General features: G+C 43.8%; 1 protein-coding gene across 9 annotated transcripts in view; it reads left to right on the top strand.

The window, feature by feature from the left end:
* HFM1 (helicase for meiosis 1) overlaps window positions 1–20,231 on the top strand; it is a 109,663-nt gene that overhangs the window by 47,066 nt on the left and 42,366 nt on the right. For 4 of the 9 annotated variants that reach the window (XM_061465534.1, XM_061465526.1, XM_061465527.1 and 1 more), the window contains 2 exons: window positions 3,760–3,907; window positions 11,043–20,137. In XM_061465534.1, coding sequence (XP_061321518.1) covers window positions 3,760–3,907; window positions 11,043–11,153 — 259 coding nt within the window. In that variant the 3' untranslated portion in view covers window positions 11,154–20,137. The other 5 variants (XM_061465530.1, XM_061465531.1, XR_009745565.1 and 2 more) reach the window with 4 other exon arrangements.

Genomic DNA, 20,231 nt, shown 5'->3' on the forward strand with positions numbered 1-20,231 from the left:
CCCAGTTGTTCTATAGGGTGGTTGTGTGAAATTAGGTAAAACAAATGCATGAGTAACCACCACCCCACATTTCCTGTTCAGAAGCTTGTGTCTTACCTCCTGGCAATGCTGTTACTGCTAGAAAGAAGTGTGTATGTGCAGAGCAGAGCAGACTAAAGCGTTATCTTCTACAGTTACATTTCAAACTGGAAAATAGCTGCATGTATATGGCAAGTGAACTACATAACATCAATAAAACAGATATCCTAAATCCTACTTGGAATTGCAATTGGCAGCTGTTAACGTGTTTTGAATTGTATTTGTTATTTGTAGTTTAGCAATAATCCACCACGATGTAGTTCTGCTTGTTAGCTTTGGAGGAGTTTGAAAGTGGCTGGGACGCTCCAAGATGCTCCCAGCTTCACAGCCTTCCACACTGCCTTGAAACCCGGGCTGGGGTTTGTCTCTCTTGAAAACAAGAACAGCATTAGATTTACATGCCCAGTTGCTATGTGGATGGAACAGGCAATGATCCCTTTGCCACCAAGCGGAATTCAAAATGTAATTCCAAGTACCGGCTAACATCTGTAAACAGCTGTGCCTTCCCACGCACTCCGACAGGAACTTCCAGAACGTTTTAAAAGGGTCACTGAGGAATACAACCCCTAGGATGCACCGCACACTAAGTGTTTTAACGTGCCTTTCACACAGGCCTCATGTTGGACGTTGCTCCTCCTTGATTAAAGATTAAATGCAGTGATTACACTGGCCGGCCTGGGGCACACTGCGCAAAAACGAGCCACTGCTGACTGGAGCAGTGCTGCGCCGTCCCTGCCCGCACACCCGCAGCTGCCAGCGTGGCGGGGCTCGTGACCTTGTCGCTCCCGCGGCAGGCAGGGACCGGCGGAGGCCCCTGACTGAAGCAGGGCCGCTGCCCCTCTCCTTCAGCCCCCATCTAGCGCGGCCGTCGCCGTGGAGACGGGCGGGCCCGGCCTGGCGGGCGGGGCGCGGGGCGGCAGCCATCTTGCCCGCTGCCTGTCAGCGGGTGGCCGACTCGGGGCGGGCTGTGTGGGGCATAGCGTTCTCGTGTTCCCAGGCCCCCCGCCTCAGTGGTAGTAGTACCGGGTGCAAGGTGAGTTGGAGGCGGTGCAAAGCTGGTGGTGTAACCGAGCCGTGGTGGTTTCGGCTCTCAGGTCACAGCAGGACGAGGCGGCAGAGCTCTGGCCAGGAAGCTCGCCACAGCCATTTGCCGCAGGGCCCTCCGAGGGACCCGCTCCTGGGGACGCAGCTGGCCTGAGGCAGAGGTGGTCCTAAATATTCAAAGCTCGTACAAAAACGCAAATTAAAAGCCGAGTTGCCAACTTACTACCACAGCACCAGCAAAAGCTGTGATTTTAAAAGGGGGAAAGCCTTAAGTAATAGAAGGGCTGGCTATGTTGCGTGTGCTTGAAATGTATTCTAACAAAATTGATTAAATCATTAAACGAGGGACTGACGTGCGGTAGGGGGATAGTTAACATACCATCCTCTCGGGGTATTTCCAGATGAGGTGACCCACCTCGGAGCTGGAGTTCCCTAATGGCTGTTCTGCACTGTCATTGTGCCAGCCAGGAGGGGAGAGCCACCATTCTGTCACCCTCTTTTCCAGCTGCTGCTGCACGAAGCCGTCTTGGTGTGTGCCTTCGTGTGCGTTTTTTCTCTGCGCAGAGCCCGTCTGTGTGTCTGCCTCCCCCCAGCCAGCTGATCATCCTTTATCATGTGGAAAACAGGAGAAGTGCCCTTTTGCCCTTTATTTAATGCAGGAATAGGTTATGGGATTTCGTTCATCTCCTGAGAAGGAAACTGCATGCCCAAAGCAGCTGTTGGGCTGACCTCCCTTCCCTGCATGTGTGGCCCCACTTGCATGCTGGTGGGGGAAAGGGAGATGTGGTAAGACTTTGCTTTGCTCTGCTCTGTGCTGTCCTGACCGTGATGGAGTTGGTTCCACAGCTGAGGGCGAGTGGTGGTGACTCTTAGCCTGGGGAAGGTTTGGTTGCGGCTGTAGGGGGGCTGTAACCAGCCACTTCCCTTCCCTCTACAGGAGAGCTGTGTCAGCACCTCGACTGGTATCTGGCTTCGCATTCCCTTTCAGAGTTCACGAGACGTTAACTTTGAAAAGGGAGCCCCCTCCCCCCCTTCTATATTTATGTCAGTGATTTTGGGTTTTAAACTATTCATGCATGAAAAATGACTGTAGGAACTGAATACTCCCGCGTATGAATAATGACTACACAGGAACACAGATTACAGCAGTTTTGCAGTGAGACTGCAGCAGTTTACATGCTCTTTGGGAACGTTATGAAACGCTTTTAAATGCTGGTGCATGTAAATGCATTGATTTCAGTCAGCCTTTTTTTTTGTCCCATTTGGATTTGTTCAGCTTAACAGCGTGTCTCATATTTGCTCTTAGATATGCCCAGCAAATTAAGGAAATTAAAAAATGCATGCAAAAATATGGTGCTATGCACATGTATCAGGGTTTTTATTTATTAATAGACTCCAATTTCCATATGATAGCCTACTTTTTTTTACTCTGGCTGAATGGATAGTTTATGCCAATTACATGTAGTTCAACAGCTTTGAAATCTGATTTTGCTTTTGTTATGCATAAAGACATGGGTTCTGTTTCAGGTTTTAATTAAACTCTACATGGACTTTAAAGATTCTATTGTCCTTTTCATTTAAATAGGATTTCTGTTAGATCTTTAACAAGACCTCAGTGGGGTTATAAATCTAAGCAATTGTCCTTATTAGGAGTAGATTATTCTCAAGAGATGGAAAGTTACAGAAGTAACTAAAACCATTTGTAGAGACTGAACTAAGGGTTTTTCTTCCTAACCATTAAACAGACTTGCAAATGACTTGCTTGGGTGCTCAAATTAAATTAAATTATACTTTGTTTATTTTTCACAGTTTCAGTGTAGGCTATTTGTGTTTACTTAAACTTTTGAGTTTCGCTGAGCAAAATTCACTCCTGGGTACGGATCCTTATTTTCAGTATGCAGGCTGCAAATGAAATACGGTATATCCTGCAATTTCTTTTGTTAGTAACCCTTGCAACACTTGCCATTTACAGGGCTCACTAACTTAGTGTATTCTTAATTCATTGTATTTGCCACAGTAGGTGAGCTGTGCATGAAGAATTAGTCCTGCACCCCAGCCAGGTAGATCTGCAGGTTATGTAGCAGTGTGCAACTTGTCCAAAGATCTTCTCACGTGCTGGACTAAAACCACAAATTCTTAAGTCAGAGAAAACTTGCCACAAAACCAACAGTCCTGCCTAAGTTTGGCCTTCACATATTTACAGCTGCTAAGAGGTGAAAGGGAATTTGACTCTAATGGTTCTCTTAGATTCAGCTGTCTGCTTCATTGGAGGGTATTCTCTATCCTGCAGGTGCTCAGACCTTGCTTTGTTCCTGGTTTTAATCACAGGGTGGTTTCTGATGGGACATGGCCTCCTTTACACACACAGTAAGATTATGAATTTCTGCTTTATGTTTCACTCCCACCTTTGTTAAACACATTGTACTGCAGTATTTTTAAGCATCCAGTTATTTGGAACTCCATTTTGGGGTGCCAGGTTTGAGACACTCATTCCTAGGACTTGGTTCTACCCAGAAACCAAGAGGCAGAGGCAGAGGTGTTGCTCAGGGACATCCTCACAGTAAGATGCCTTGTGAGACAGGCAGGTTTTTTTCCCTGGCTTCAGTTCCTGTCTGACTGAGCTGCTGCCCTCTGCAGAGCACGCTGCAGGAAGCTGGACTCCAGGGACACAGCTGCACGTGACCCACCACGTCCGCCTCCACCGGGAAGGAGCCCACAGTCCTGCTCAGCAGATGAAGACAAACCCTTCTTGGTTGCTGCAGCTGCATCAGCTCTCAGCCACCAGGTATTTAATGTCTCAAAGCTCTTCTATCCGTGGGCTTCTCTGTTCCTGTCCTGCAGGCTGGTGTCTCTGTAGAGTCCAGTACTGTCAGCTTCTAGTCTGCTTCTGCTTCCCACATGGTACTCTGCTGCGTTTCTCTTAATAGTGATCGCACCTCCACCCTTACTGTCTTCTAAGTGACACTGTAGTGCTACTTTGGGGTAGAACAAGTTAAAGTAGAGGAGCTTAGCTGATAAATACTAATTTATAATTATACATTTGCTGCATATTTGAGGTAAAATGGCAGGGTTTGAGCCTTCATTTTCTTCTTATCACTCAAATGGCAAGATTTTGGTATGACAAGTCATAGAGGGAGGTGTAAAATCTGGTAACATAGTTCTTAAGTGTTATGGTTTCTTTCTGCCCTTGTGGGAAACTTAGAAAAAATAGAAGGTGCTGACAGCAGTTAAGTCACCTGGTTGCTGCTCTGCTTTTGGTGTAAAGCTGGGGGAGGGCAGGGGGAGGAAATGCATACCCTGGCTTTTAGGTTCAGATTGCAACTCTTCCTTCCTCCCAGTGTAGTGCACATTCATAGAGTGGCAAACCTAGGCTGAGTCCAGCTACTGATTTGCACAAGATTATGAGGATGCTAAGAGTGCTTAGTCTTTGAGGTGGATTCTGGGGGAATTAAGAGATTCTCCATCCTCTATTGTGTGGCAGTTAGACCTGATCTAAGTAATGCTGTCTCTCAGACAAAAGCCACGGAGCACAATTTTGCTCTGGATTCTCACTGGGATGTGGGATTTTCCCTTTGTTTTCTCCAGCAGCAGGGCCAGGAGCTAACCTGTTCTTGGCTCTGCAGGGTGAGATTGACAGGGCCCACTCTGCCAAGGGGTATGTCTCAACTCGTCCCTCTACCTGTTTTTCTGGGGATGCATGCTGTAATCATAGGCAAGTGCTGGGACTCTGTGCCTGCAATATGGAGGTGATGATGTGCGTACAAGAAATGCAGGGCTCGCCAAATGTATTTTCGTTGCTTGCTGATGTGCATGACCTGACAATTAAAAGATTCCCTCCTGCCTTGCACTCTGAAGGAATGTGTGTTGCTTTCCAATACCAAGTATACCATAAAACATGGCTATATGCTGTTTGCACACTGGCCATGAGGTAAGCCAGCAGCATTCTCCCCTGCTTGGAGCAGCTTCCCTGGAGGGGGAGCAGGCTGCTCAGAAGGTCGGGGTGGGGGGTGCACCTGTGCATCGCAGGCGTGAAAAGCTGCCCTCTTTCTGCCTGGAGGCACAAACCTGCTTTCACTCAGTGAAGCAGAGCGGAAAGCCTGAAGTCCTACAGTGACAGGTATCCCCAAGTATCTGCAAGATGAAGGGGGTGTGTGGGTATAAGAAATCCAGTTTGTTTCTCAATGTAAGTAGGTGAGGTTTGGGTGGGAAAGTAATGGGAATGCTAAATGATTGCTGGTAACACTTAGTAAGATGACAGCAGATCTCCTTTATATTAATGTTCAACTTTTGAGGCTAGTTTGAATCTTACTTTATTAAAGAAGGTAGGAAGCCTAGAAGTAGCTCTTTAATTTTCAAGTGGAAAATACAGTTTTGAAATCCATTATCTTAGGAATGCAGTAATCAAACAGAGTAATAACTGATGGTAAACCTGCTTTGAATGTTATTTAAAGTACTCTTCAGATGGAAACAAAAGTTGAGAGGATGGTGGCAGGTTCGCGTGGAATATGTTTTGCTTATGCAGTTGCCCACATAAGGAAGAAAGGTTGATCAGCATGTATTTTCTGGCTGTGTGATTGTTTGGAAACTATCAAAAGCTAAAAAATAATTATGTGGTTCAGAAATACTTCCGTTTGCTATTTGTCCCAACAGAAGGCTGTTGGAACTGAATCAGTGTTATTTTATAAGCACAGCTCTGCCCATGAGGCCTTCACAACAATGGGTACCCAGCATCCTGCATCTTTGGAGATCTTCAACATTAGAAATGACCTGTTACTCAGTCTGTCCCCACTACTGCTGGACTGTTCACCTTGGCACATTTTTGATCTCCCCTGGTCAATCTGTACCTGATGCCGTGGTGTACATGTGTCCTGTTGCTCCCTACACTGTAATGCTCTCCTGTTTTTCCCAAATGTTGTCACATTTCCTTTATTCCTGTGTTTTTCATCTCTCTTTGCCCATTTGTATAACACAACTGCTCTCTGTTGTTTTCAGCTTCTAATTTAATACTGTTGGTGAATTTATCAGTCTCTCTGCAGATCATTAAAAAGAGGCTATGTGGAACTGCATGTAAAAGAAAACACTGCATTCCCAAGATAGGTCACAGGCTGATGTGTAGCAGTGGTCATTGTTTTGGAATATTTAGCTTTGTTTAGTTCTTTAACAGATGCAAAATGATCTCTTGTTTGCCACTTCAGTGTGAGACTACCAGGAACACAAATTCAAAACTTGCGGGACTTGAAAAGACCTGTGCAGCCCTAGGGAAAAGGCAGTTTGCCGTGTAAGCAAAACAAAAACCCAAATGAACAAAATCCCAGCCCAGCCACAAAACCAGTCTGCCCCAGCTTGTGAGCAGGTGAGAGAAGCCCTTTCCTCCTTCTCACTCTCAGTCTGTTTCAACCCACCATTGTGCTCTGTGGCTCAAGAGTTGGCAGAAAGGGATATGTGTGAGTCCCATCTCACAGTGAAAGGCAGAGCTGGCACGCCCGTGGTGTAAGGTGAACGGAGTTCTGCTCTTTGTTGCCGTTTTGGTGCTGCTCCTGTGAAAAGGCAGGAGCCACGTGATTGTTTTAATCCAGCAAAAATCTGTGCCCAGTGCTATCAAGAGGAGCATTTGTGTGCTGTGGTGGGTGGCAGAGTTGGATGAGGGAACAAATCCAACTGCAACCAACTTCGTTGCTTATTTGGGCGTGTGAATGGTGGTATTGGCACAGAGGAGGGAGTTGTTAGGGCGTTAAGGGAAGATGGGCTCATGCAGACTGAGCAGTGTCGCCACAGGGTGAGTGGAGAGGGAGACTCTTGGTGCGTCTCTTCTGAGTGCCTGGTCCTAGGCTGTGGGTGGTACTGCTGTGCCCATGAGGGCTGCACAGGTCAGGGAATGCCAAAGTGTTAAAGCTGGACCAACAGACCCATGCCTTCATTTCATTTGTGCTCCCTGCTGGAGTTTTTCACTGGGAAAGCTTTCATTGTCATCCCAGTGTTAGGCCAGGGAAGGTGGACTCGAGGTTGCGCTTCTGACTGGGTTAAAGCACGGCCTTGGGTAGTGGCAGAATTTCTGCAGTCGCCCTTGCAGGCTGCATTTCCTGGCACAGACTCCCTGCACCCTTGGTCCTCCTTGGCTGCCTCCACAGCATTGCCAGGATGGTTGTTTTAACTCTTTTTTTACCCAGAATTCAGACAGCATCCAAGCAACACAACAGTAAATAAGCCACTTGCTCCTTTGTACAGGGTCACATCCTTCATGTTGCCCCTGCTATTAGTGTTAATAATGTTGTGTGCATCTTCCCAAGTGCAGACTGGCAACTGGGGAGTGTAAAGCGTGCCTCAGGGGGCAGGTTGGCAGCAGTGGGTGTTTGAGGCTTCATGAGCTCTGTATAGAAGATGTTCAGCCTTGGTCAACAGTAAATTGGAACAAATAGCTCAGTCCTGTTTACTGATGTTTCTAGAGGGGATGAGGCAGAAGGAAATTGAATTAAAAATAAACTTTGAAATGAGCTCGCAGCTTTTCCCCAATTACTTACAACTTTAAAACATCTGATAGTAACAAAAGAACCTATTTAAAATAATGGTAAACTGCCATCTGCTGGTAAAAAAGTAATGCACATAATGAGCAGGCAGACTTTCAAAGTGATAATTCTTTTGTATTTGACGTGCTACAGTCAAATACATACATGACAGGGAAGCTGCATATATTTATTTTACTGTTTTTCATCTCTATTTGCATTTTCATATAGAATATGCTAAACAGATGCTTATAACATAACTAACTTTAACGACAAGTGCAGAAAACCAAAGACAATAAGAATAAAGAATGAGGACTAATAAAAGCAGATGAGCGATCAGGATGGTGACAGCCTCCAAATGTGTCCTATTTACATTGCTAATAATGAATCACAAGCACTTCCTTTCTTGATTCCCCCCCCCCCCCCCCCGCCACCAAACCCTCCCATATGACCACAGTTGTAGCACTGAGAAGCATTTCCTGGCTGCTTCAACTTGATTTTTGTGTGTGTGTGGTTTCTTAGTCAAGCTTCTAAATAGGAACTAGGTCTTTAATTGTTCCTGATTTAAGTAGGTCATCTTCACCAATACACAAATCTCTAGTTGTCTTGTAAGCCAGGTCAGCTATTGAAAGGATATGGAAAATACTTATTACATAAACATGACCAGAGAAAATAATTTAACAAAGGACCACTCCCAGATTATATGATGTTACCAACCAGTTGCCATAAATCATAACTATGAGTGCACTACAGGGGAGAGACTATCAGATGTCATGTTTGTATAGTGCTTACCAAGTAGGTGTGCTGAGCATGACTGGGTCCCTAAGGTGCTGCTGCACTATAAATAGCAGCATTAGTGTGAATTACCTCCAGTGCAAATATCTCGCCACTCGCCTTCTTCATATGCATGCAATTTTCTTTTATGATTGTGGTTATTCCAAACAGAACCCATTGTTTTAGCAAACTGATCTTGTCATAGGAAATGTTTAAAACGGGCAAAGAAAAAATAGGTCAGTTCTTCCTTTGAAATCAGAGAGAAGTGTGTATTTGTAATGTTTCCCAGGTTTTATTTCCTTGGAGCAGGTTTGGCAGGTGTGAGAGGAAGTTAAAGATTTATTTTTGGTGCTATGTACCAGATGTCATACCTGCTCTTCTGAGACAGTTGCTTTTATCTCCAGCAGTACCTGCTCTAATAGCAATGAAAAAAGTGACTTGAATCCCATTTAATGCATGTAGTGTGCACTGTTTGCATGCCACTAAAGGAAAAGGAAGGCTTGTTCAGGAGACTCCGAGCATAGTCTTTATACGTCGTCATAAAGCAAACATGTTTGCATCCCTCTCAGCAGTTTTTTTCACCTCTTTGAACAAGTAATGAATTAATGTGCCCAAACCCAGGGTTTGTGACCCCAGCAGAGGCTGGTGTTTTACGAAGATGTCCAGTTTAAAATGCCATTGTATTTATGGGGTCTCCTTATGTGGCTCATTTTGTACCATCCAGGCAGTTCTTTGTAAAGGACTGTTTCTGGGGAGTGTGTGGTGCTGTGTGTGCTCCATTCATTCACACTGGTCTTAATCAAAAGCTGCTCAGCATCTTGCCTGATGAGACCCTCCTTGGTGGCAGAGGAATATTAAGAATATAGGGCCAAATCCTCAGCTCAGGAAACCACCACAACTTTTTTTGACTTTTAATCTGTGAAGGATCAAGCCTGTGGTACGTATTCACAGAGGCGCATATACCCTGCTCTGGGCCCAGTATACTGAAATGCTCCAATAGCAACACAACATGATCAAAGGGAAAGAGAGTCAGGGGAACAACAGTGCCCATGGATACCTGTTAACAGGCAGGAGCTGAAGCACATAGTTGCCATCAAAGATACTACTGTCCTCTGCTTTGCTCTGTAGCACTTCAATCTCCCTGCTGACAGGACTTTGCCTTCCAGCTGAAGCGTGACTGACGGTTGAAATAACAGTCCCAGTTTATTCCAGGTATGCCACTGACCTCTATGACCTGTAAGAAGGATAAGGTAAAGGTAATCAAAGCAGCCTCTAAGGGTTGTAAAAATGGGAACATGGGAAACAAGCTATTAGATATGTGAAGGGAAGAAATGAGGATGGGGGTTCACTGTTCTCTGCTAATAAGCTAAATCAGGAGTTCAGTGAGACTGAGATTTGACCTAACAAGAGAAAGGAGATGAGTAAGAAGCGATCAAAAGGTAGAGCTGGTATTTCCTTCATGTTATACTAGAATCACTCTGTTCAAAAAGTCTCCTGAAACATAGAGAGCTGGGGAGGGCAGGGGTGAAGAGGTGGGTTGCAGGGAAGGACAGGTATTGCCATTACATAAATTGGAACAGTTCAGGTCTGTTTATGTGTTTAGTGCCATATCCCAGTTGTTTTTTTTGAGCTTACTTTGCTATGGGATGGGGGAAACCATGCTGACACTACAACTGGTTGTTTGGCTGTTCCCTTCCTCTCTGTTTCCAGAAAATTAAGCACTGTGGCCTGCCAGTGTTCTTTTCAAGGTTTGGCAAGGCCTTGTCCTGGGTTCAGCTGTAACAGTGGTATAGAATACCCCTTTGGCTAGTTTGGGTCAGGTGTCCTGTCTCTGCTTCCTCCTGGCTTCTTGTGCCCTTCCTCACTTGCAGAGCATTGAGACTGAAAGGTCCTTGATCAGGATGATCACTACTAGGCAACAACTAAAAGATTGGTGTGTTATCAGCATTGTTATTGGGCTAAATCCAAAACACAGCACTGCACCAGCTACTAAGGAGAAAAATAGCTGTTAAAGCTGAACCCAGGACAGCTTTTGATGGATTTGCAATCCTTTTGGCCACACTTAATCCTGTTTCTTTTTCATACTATCCCTCCTGTACTAAAATCGAGTGGTCAGGCTGTGTAAGAACAAAGCTACCAGTGGTTTACCAAGGAGCAGGAATACCGTTAGTGGCGAGCATCTAGCAAAGTGTAGTTCTCAAGGTGAATTGAGATCCTTGTCTTTGCAAGGATTGCTGCGTGGCAGATTCAGAAGTAATACCTAGCAGTTAAGTGCTGTTCAGAAAGCAATGAAACATTCACTTTAAAAATCAAGAAGCATGAAATAGATAGTATTTCACTGTCGCAGCGAAGGGGGGATGCTGTGAGCATCATGTAATGGCTGCACAGTTGTTCTTTTCTGTGAATATAGCGACATTTGGAGACCTTTGGTATTTGTTTACAATAAACAATGAAAAAGACTCATATTCTACATGCTTGTCAAAGCCAGGCGTAGCAATCAGCTAATATGCTTATCAGTCAGGCAGTGTATATGGAGATATTCTGCTTTCAAACTGTCTGGTGAATGGACTTGGGCCCATGAAGAAGCCAGGTGATTAATCTACAGGGGTTTATTTTTTTCTGAACCGTTAATGTCTTCTGTTTCAGAACAACAGCCCATGGCTCATTAAGCAGGGAAGATTTGAATGCAAGTGTGAAGGCAGCACACAAAGATTCTCCACACATCTCTTGTTTGAATCTTGGAGATCAGAAAACTGAAGTAGTGGAGAAAGTTTGTTGTATGCTGGGGCTGATGCAGTCCTTTCTGAAAAGCAATGCTACTGTTAGGAAAATACTTATGTATTTCAACAGGGATAAAATCTAAAGCCAGAAGGCTGTTGTAAGGTGGTAGTGGACACTTGGTACTAGTCCAAAAATGCACAGCTGCCAATTCAGCTGACCTGCTGTGAGAACCATGCTCTTTTTAAGTCTGTTGCTCCATTTCTTTGGTGATTACATCACTCTCTTGCTGTGTTCTTTCCACCCATACTGTTGTGTACTCTGGTGTCAAATGCTGAGAAAGCAAATGGGGCTGCCGAGTCCAACTGCCTCAACAGGACTGCAACAGGGGAAATAAATACTCATTCTGAAAGACTTTGTAATATTAGATTAATCTTAAGGGGACCATCTTGATGTTACTAGCCACCTTTTATAGTCTGTGTTGTACCTGTTTGTAAAATTAATTTCTGTCATCAACTGAAATACTCAAAACCATGTTGATTTAGGAAAAAGATTTTTCTGACATCTGGTGTTCTGTAAGTGTTCATTAATCTATTGAACTAGTTAAACCCTAGTATCTTTCTTGAGAAATGGGGGAGTATTTCAACATTGTTTTTACAGATGGGGAAACTTAAGGCTCAGATGTATAGATTTAGATCGCATATTCTGGTGTTTCTGATAGGCATTTGGCCCTGCTGACTTTCACTCAAGTCTTTTCCTCATCTGCATTCCTAGTCATGGAATAGCTGTGTCCTATGCAGCTCCTGGTACCTCTCTGCATCCTGCAAGCAAGTCCATGCTGGAAAGAAGAGTAGCTTTGAAGGTAGGTTATTGTGGAAAAGGAGAGAGGAAGATGAGTGAGCAAGTGTCTTGCTTGAGGCTGTAAGAAGGATATGCTGAGCTCCCATGTTGAACCTGGGAACCACAGAGTGGCTGCACGGGAAGGAGCAACCTGAGGCTCTCTGCTTCCGCTCACACACATTCAGATCAGACAAGCAAAGACAATAAACCAGTATTGGGAAGACAGACTGGAATTGCAAAACCATGGGCCCAGTCTAATTTATTGGTTCAAAGGAACAGGAGACTATTGTAAACCGTTGTAATTATCATGGACAACAAGGTCATTGAAAACAGGAGTGCCCAGTATGACAAAACAAAACAAGCCTCCCAAAAAAATCACTCAGTCCTATGTTGCAATCTTTCCCTGAAATATGAACTGCCCTAAATGTAACATATTATTAGATATTTACCCATCATCTGGACTTCCATGGGGCTGTGGAGATGCAGTGACAATAGGGAAGGAGTGAGGATGCTTGTAAGAAGGGTTTCAAGCAGGTTTCAAGGGCTTCTGGGCTTTACTCTCTGCTGAACCTCTACTGTTTTTTTCTCTTTATTTTTTTCTCTCCTCTTATGCTTTAAAGTTCTACTATAAACAATTAGAGGAAACTTAGCAATAATATTGCCTGTGGAGACTAGGAAAGTAAGAATACATTCTACATCACCACTTCCCTTTGTTTGTCTTTTTTATCTTGTTTATCTTTGATCAGCTGCAGATGAAATAACCAGCTAACAGATTTCCCATGCAGGGCTGCCACTTGTGCTGATGAAACTCACTGACATGGGAGTATGCTCTGTAGCAGTCTAACAGTATCCATTTCTTATTCCAATACACTGACAGGTCACTCAGGGAGACTAAGAACTCTATTCTGAAGTGGAAAAGAAACTGCAATTTCAATTTTGTTTTGATTTGAAATTTTCCAGCTACCTATCAAAGCCAAATCCTTGAACTATTTACTTAGAGTAACTGAAATACCCCTATTTGAAATAGTGGATATGCAAGATTTAGCCATTAAAGAGTTGGGGTAAAATTAAAATCCCCTTCAGTAATAACTAAAGTCAGAGAAAATCTTTCAAGAAAATTAACACTTGATCAAAAAGAGAGAAGGGTTATTGTTGAGAGCATAAAGATTAAACAGAAGAGTTGTCTCAGAGAATAACCATCAATGATAAGTAGCAGGCAGTTAATAATATCCCCTCAGGGATCTTCTTTTACTCATGTAGGTTTTTGGACAAATACAATATTACATTTCTTATAGTTAAAGCATGAGAGAGCTTCATGTCGTTCCAGAGTAGCAATAAAACTTCAATAGAATAAGGGCAACTGGAAAGGTGAGAAAGGGGGTGACCCAGAAGCTGAAACAGTGGGAAACCAGTGATGGTTCTGTCCAGATAACTCCGTTTAAACCCCAGATTCTGAGACCTGTCCTCAGTCTCCTTGATGGGCCTCTTTTTTTTTCGTATCCACAGCACTGTGTTAGTGTTGAGATTTTATATGGAATTGCGCCCTCATTATATAGCATCTGAAAATGAGAGACCAAGTAGATTAAGCGTGTGATTCCCTGTTGTAATTAAGAGCTGGTTTAAATCTTGAACATGCAAAATGGTTGAATTGTCAGAATTAAAGGGATGGTAATCTGCAGCCAGGGTGAAAAGGATGGGGGCAGGAGGGTCTGGAGAACCTCTTAAACCAGCTCTGCAGCTGGAGAAACTGTAACATGAAACTGCTCCCTTGATCTCTCATTTTTCTTCTCTTATTCTCTCCTCCTATGTAATTACAGTAATAAATCTTTTTGTTCCTTAACCATCTTGTGGCCATTGCAAACATTTAAGAATTAATGCAGTTCTCACACACAATGCACATGTTCTTCATGTCCCCTTTTGTCCCTCCATTTATTCATTTATCATGTACACACAAAATTCTCATAAAATATTAATGTGAAATACAAATCTCTCTTTGCATCCTGGGAGCATTTGCATATAGTAATGTTAAAGAGATTATGAATTCTGCATGCACAGCCTGTGGACTGCATACAGGGCCAAATCTCTTCTCAGCAAGTGTGCTGAAAGCAGTGACAATTTCAGAAACATTGTCATATTACAGGTTCTGAGTGGAAAATGACTGTTTCCTGCAACTGAAGTATTGTCCTTAAAACTCAAACAAGAGGATTTGAAGCCTAGTTTTTAATTTTTCCTCCTAAGAATTCCACTACAGAAGGAATTTTATACTGCATTTCTGCCCAGTGGTTCCTCATAGATTAGTACAGCCTGGAAACAAAGGGATTTGTTGGTCTGCTTTATTTTTGGATTTTTTTTTTTTTTTTTAACAGTGCTGTAATCCATGGGGAATTGGAACATACCCTTTGCCTGTCCTCCTTGTTGGGAACATCAGGAGTAGCTACACTTCTGCCAGTTGGGGCTAGGTTGCCTTGGAAAGGGCAGAATATGCCAGTGAGGTTAATTTTCTCAGGAGTAACAAAGAGTGAAAACTGTCTGAGCAGGTGCTTAGTGAGATAGAATTGCCAGGAGGATTCTCCTGCAGTAGGAAAGACCTCTGCAGCTCTCTCCAGGCTGCAAGCATTGGCAGGGTAGTGCTGTCCTTTCTTCCACAGAGGTGAATCCTACAGCACCTTGGAGGCCTGTGGGAGCTGTGGAGGGTGGCTCTGGGGCAGGGACATGTCTCCTGGCTTTACTCAGGAGGAAGGGAAGAAGGGGAACAATCTTGTTTCAGCCTGATGGTCTGAAACATTTTATTGGGAAAGGCCCTGCGGCTGAGGTTGGACCTTTGCTTCTGCAGGGACAAGGAGAGGGTGAGAGGCAATTGCCAAAGCAGAGCAGGTCGCCCCTGCCAGTGCTGTGCCCTGTGGGGGAGCCAAGGCTCTCAGTGGGTCCCAGGTTGCTGCTTCTGGGTCTCGCAATGCTCGCTCTGTGCTGCAGTAATATCAAAGCCCTTCTTCATGTTTCAGGAAACAGTGTATTTTCAGTTTGACTTTATTTCTACTCTAATATTTAAATTTAGATGTCTGTACTTTGTGAAAACAGTCAGTGCTTTACTGTCTACAGGAACAATGCCCTTGATCCCTCAGCTCCTAACTGTAAAGCATTCATTTAGCTATACAGCTTTAAAAAATACTCTAAATGAAGCGTGTGAGACAATCTCCACAGCTGGAGTTAAGCACTTCCATGTGCTTGCTGAATCAGGGAACCAAGCTGTTAGATCTTTCAGGACTGACTGGAGATCCATAAGAAATTGTCTTGACTTAACCAAGCCATCATATTTCTCTTAATCTACATCTACTACATCATCTTTTTTCTTTCACTTCCTTCTTATTCATGCTTAAATGAGAAACATCTGTTTCCATTTTTCACATTGTTCTGTTATGTGAGTAACAAAATCAAACATATTTCTTTTTTTTTTCCCAGCACTGCGAAAGAATAAATTAGTGTTAAGTTTTGTGAAGTGCTTTAAAACACTAAAGCAAAACATCTGTTTCAGCTGCAGGTCATCAAGATGGAAAGTCCCAGTCTGTGTGCAGGGCAAAAATGCAAAAGAAAATTAGCAGCCCAAGTGCATTTCGTCACCTGTCTTTTCCTGCAACAACTGAAGATGGAGAAAGGACAGTAAATCTTGTCTTCAGGGATGGGGCAATTGAAAGTGCTCAGTGCTGTAATCCACAGCAGCACTGGGTAGTAAGGTATCCTGGATATCTGATCTGAAGATGCCTGAAGGTTACTCCAGTGTCATAGACTTCTAGCTGAGAGTCTCCTTGACCTCCACATCTTCCAGCCAGGCACAGCATTGTGCAGGATTGCCTAATCCCCTGTAGATGTTTGTGTTACTGAACTTCAGCTGAAAATCCCTCCTACCTCCAATCATTTAAGATTTGGAGATTGTTTCCAGGGCAGGGGGCCAGAGTAAAGCTCAACTAGCAAAGCTGCTTTACAGGTGATCTGAGATGCTCTTTACATTGGGCCAAAGCCCAAATGTAGGTGTCTCTGTTCTTTTGTTGATAATGATCTCCTTTGTAAAGCACTTTGAGGTCTAGAGATGAAAAGCCAACTACTGCCTGGGAGCTTGGCTATTAATAGATACATGAATATTAACAGTGAGTACATTCCCTGGATTCTATAGGAAATGCCAGACCTTTCAGACAGGTCCTGGCAGGCAGGTAATAGCTTATTCCTACAAGAGGCTGGGTCCACCCTTGTTTCCCACTGTCTTTAATTAAAAGGTCCAGATCCTTCCTAAGTGTAAAGGAAGTATTCAGCATCTGGCAAGAATGGGCTTCAAAACTGGATGGGGCTTTCCTGGCATCTTTAGAGGAAATACTTGTTTGTTCTCCAATCTCTTAGAGCAGCAGCCAGTGCAGTGTTGAGCAGTTCTACTGCACTATGCTCACACCCTCCCTGGAGCAAATGAATAGGATGGTCTGGGGTCTCCAGCAGCCCTACGCACTACGTATTTTGGCTGCCATTTAATTTTAATGCTGAGGTTTCAAGCCAGGAGGCTGTATGTATGTTGCTGCACTGCATCTATTCACCTGCAGCTCTCCCCACCCCCAGCTTATGAGCATGATTTCTTTTTATGCACTGCTCTGTCACAGCTTGGCAAGTTTCCCATGACAATCCATACCAGAGAGGAGAATATGGCTGCTGAGCCGCATAGACAGGAGAAATGCCTTATGCAACAGATTCATTTAAATACTATGAAATGTTGAGACAGAGTGAGACATAACTGAAAGCAAAAGGCAGCCCTTAATCTCTAGCATCAGTTCTTCTGCTTGCCCTCACCATCATCAGCATCTAATAGTCACTGACTGTCTCCATTCACGTCTCCATCTTTTCCAAGCAACTGCCTGCGGCAGAATGTACAAACAGCTTGGCAAGCAGTTTTAGGGGCAGGGGGTTTATTTGCTTTTTTCCCTTCTAATTCCTCATGAGCCTCATGAGCATTTCCCCACTAATATGCCTGTGGCATCATTAGGTGTTTAATGACAGTGATGATGCCTGAATATTATTGTTTTTATGGTTCATTTTGGTTTGACAAGTCTTCAATTTTGTGGCAGTTTCTAGTGTGCAGACTCCTCCATCCTGTATCTGATTTTTAGAAATATTTATGACGAAGTATTGTCATAAAACCTGAAATAATTAATTGTCAACATTAATTATGTTTAAGTGCAATATGTGTTCAATGCCACAGTAGTTTAATGACATCAATTAATTATTTTAGGGTATAACTGAAGCACAAGGAATAGCCCAATAATGGCCATGTTTCAGATCACAGTTCAGTGCAGTTCTGCAGATGAACAATCCTGTTTGGCTTCTTTTAGCAGTTCCCTGAAGAGACCAGCATGGATCATGGTTGTGGATCACTGTCTTATTACGCTTCTTCCTCACATCCAGAATCTGGATCATTATATCTGTGCTCAGACAAAAAATGCCAGCATTGTACCTGCAGAAAACAAGGCTGCTAAAATTGTAGGCCTTGAATAGATGCATACAGTGTCATTTTACCCCCTGCATTTTGTCTACACGTTGGCTGTGTTGCATCTATTTCTTTACTGATTAAATCAAATGGGTGCAGTTTTTGTGTACAGACAAGACTATAATTCTTACTTAGGAATATGCCATCTTCATTTACCATGTCATCTGGATTATCAATGCTGTGCAGTGCATTTACTCAACAGCTGTGTGTGCAAGAAAAGCAGTGATACTTTTAATACACTTAACTAATGCCCATTAAGGTCTCACTTTATATTATCTTCCAAGTGATTTTACCCAGTTTAGGATGCCAGTGCATGTGTCTGCCACCGTGGCAGAGCCTTTACAACAACTAGCTGCTGTAATGACTTTATTTTGCTTGCCTTTACTAAGATGAGGAGAGCTACTGGGGAGGACAGTGAAGGTACTCTTGCTGCTTCCTTGTGTAATGCATGTCCTGCATGACAGTAAAGGGGAGGAAGCTGCCTCTCTCTGCAGTCTCTTTTCTCCTCCCACCACAGCACAGCACAGCATGACTGCGAAACTGTTCTGCTTTTGGGATTCCCCATTGCTGGTTAGATGCTACAGGCCCCATATAAAGGTCTATGCCTCTGTTCCCAGCACAGATGCAGCCAGTGGCACTGCACAGCCCCAGGAGCAGGCGATGGTAACAAAACTGTAATTGTATACATAGCTGCTGTTTCAGATGTTCATATCCTGGCTTCCAACATCTCTATGTCCTTTTTTATATTTAATAGCAGTTACAGTGGTTAACTGGCTTTATTTTGGAAACCTTGGCATTTCTCTTGCCAATACTGAAGCTGTGAAGATCAGAAACAAAGATGTGCCTTTTTACTCTGTTTCTTCTGATAGCTTTTGTCATTTGGCAACTGTTGTCCTATTAGGCTTTGTGGAATTTGGACAGGATTCTGATCTCCTACAAAGTGACACACGCACTTATTAGAATGCTGGAGCAGGTTTGGGGCCTTTTTTCTGATACACCATGCTGAGTGCATGCATGAGAAATCAGAGTCTTATCTTTTATTATGTGACCAAACAGCTGCAGGAACTTCTAGTGAGTACTTTTAAATATAGGTAAGATAAAAAACACAACAGTATTCCCATAAACCAGAATGTAAAGCACAGGCTCTCCTTCTGCAAGTCTCCCAGACTCTAGAAGAGAATGATCAAATCTGGACCAAGCACTGTTACACTTACAGTTCCACTGAAGTTAAATCAGAAATAAGGAGAAATTTTGGATTCTTCTACAAGCTATGTCATGATAATTCCTATTTCCACAGTCTCTTCTCAATCCCAGCCCAGTATTTAAAGAAAAATAATTGTAATTTATAAATTAAATTATACAAAAGACTTGATATTTCATTCTCTGCCTCAAAGGCATATTTTTGGAATCATATAACCTTTGAGAGAAACAATCCCATAGTCAGGATGCATTGCAGTTCACTGCATTTTATATTAAGTTATTTTTCCTTCTAGGTGCACAGGTAGTCACATTGCATTTCCAAATAAGCAGTGAGCAGCTCCCCAACCCGTTTAGTTTTACTGCTCCGTTTGGGAAATGGCATTTATTCAGTCAGCCTCCCCTTCCTGCAAGTAAAATATCCTCATTCTGCTCAGAACAAAAGAACTGCCAAATGTAGGTAGGCCAGCTAGCTTTGTCCTTCTGTCCAGTGGAAGTGCACCTGTGCTACCATTCGGGCTCTACTGCCTGAGCATCATACGCGCTCTGGGGCTCCACGGGAGTGCTCCAGCTAGGATGCTGCAGGAAAACTCCTCGGAAACCTTTTCTGTGCCTCCCAGCCCCCACGTATAGTCTGGACCATCTCCACGCCTTTCCTTGGACCACCCCTGTACTTGTCCAACAAAGCCAGATGGCTTGGCCCTTGCACCACAGCTTTGCACCTGTATGTGTGCCATACCTGCCCAGACCTGTTGAGCACCATCTGGCCATGCTGCCCTTCAGTTTACAGTGACATACCCTCATTGCCTCCCAGCCCAGTCCCTCCACCTGGCCCTGGGATGCCATCTGTAAACAGGTTGGCCTTATCACAGTCTTCTTCCACACTTGGGAGGCCACAGCCACAAGCCAAGCCCTTCTTGCTTCTGTTAACCAGGAGGATCAGCCACCTTGCTTCCCAGAAGGAAGAGTGACCCTGTTCTCCATGTACTCTGGAAAGCCAAAGGAGAGCACTACAGAGTCTGTTCTGAAGTGAAGGCCTGAGTGAGTCATCTCAGAATGGGCTGTGAGAGCACAGAGGTGCTGGCTGTTCCCAGGGAAAGGTTCAACAGTCTGCTGCAGCATGATCAGAAGAGTGGTGACCAGTGAGGTCGGGTAGGTAGGGGTGTGTAGGTTGTGGGTTATATGTGGTACAAATGTGCTGATGTGGCATGAAGACTAGAAAGGCTTCACATGGTATTCTGCTGATGTTGGGGGGAAAATGTGCCTCATTTGCTTTGCCATGCAGATGTGTCCAAGAGACCTGGAGACCAAACAGTATGTAGGGGCAGCCCCTGTGTAGCTACCTTGATAAACTGTAACATGTAAATGATGGAAGTGAGTATACAATTCATACTTAGTGAGTACCTGTTGTCTTGAATCCTAATAAGCACTGTTTCCCACAGCATGTGCTATTTTAAGTCATTGTGAAAGCCATGCTTCTTAATGTACTCTATCACAAATGGGATGACACCCTCCTCTTAGAAACCATAATTGATAAATGTGACAAAACATGGTTATTG

The sequence above is a fragment of the Pezoporus flaviventris genome, unplaced genomic scaffold (genome assembly GCF_033815535.1).
Source record: "Pezoporus flaviventris isolate CSIRO_AGI_PZ_B2104156 unplaced genomic scaffold, CSIRO_AGI_Pfla_v1 ptg000040l, whole genome shotgun sequence".
NCBI lineage: Eukaryota > Metazoa > Chordata > Aves > Psittaciformes > Psittacidae > Pezoporus > Pezoporus flaviventris.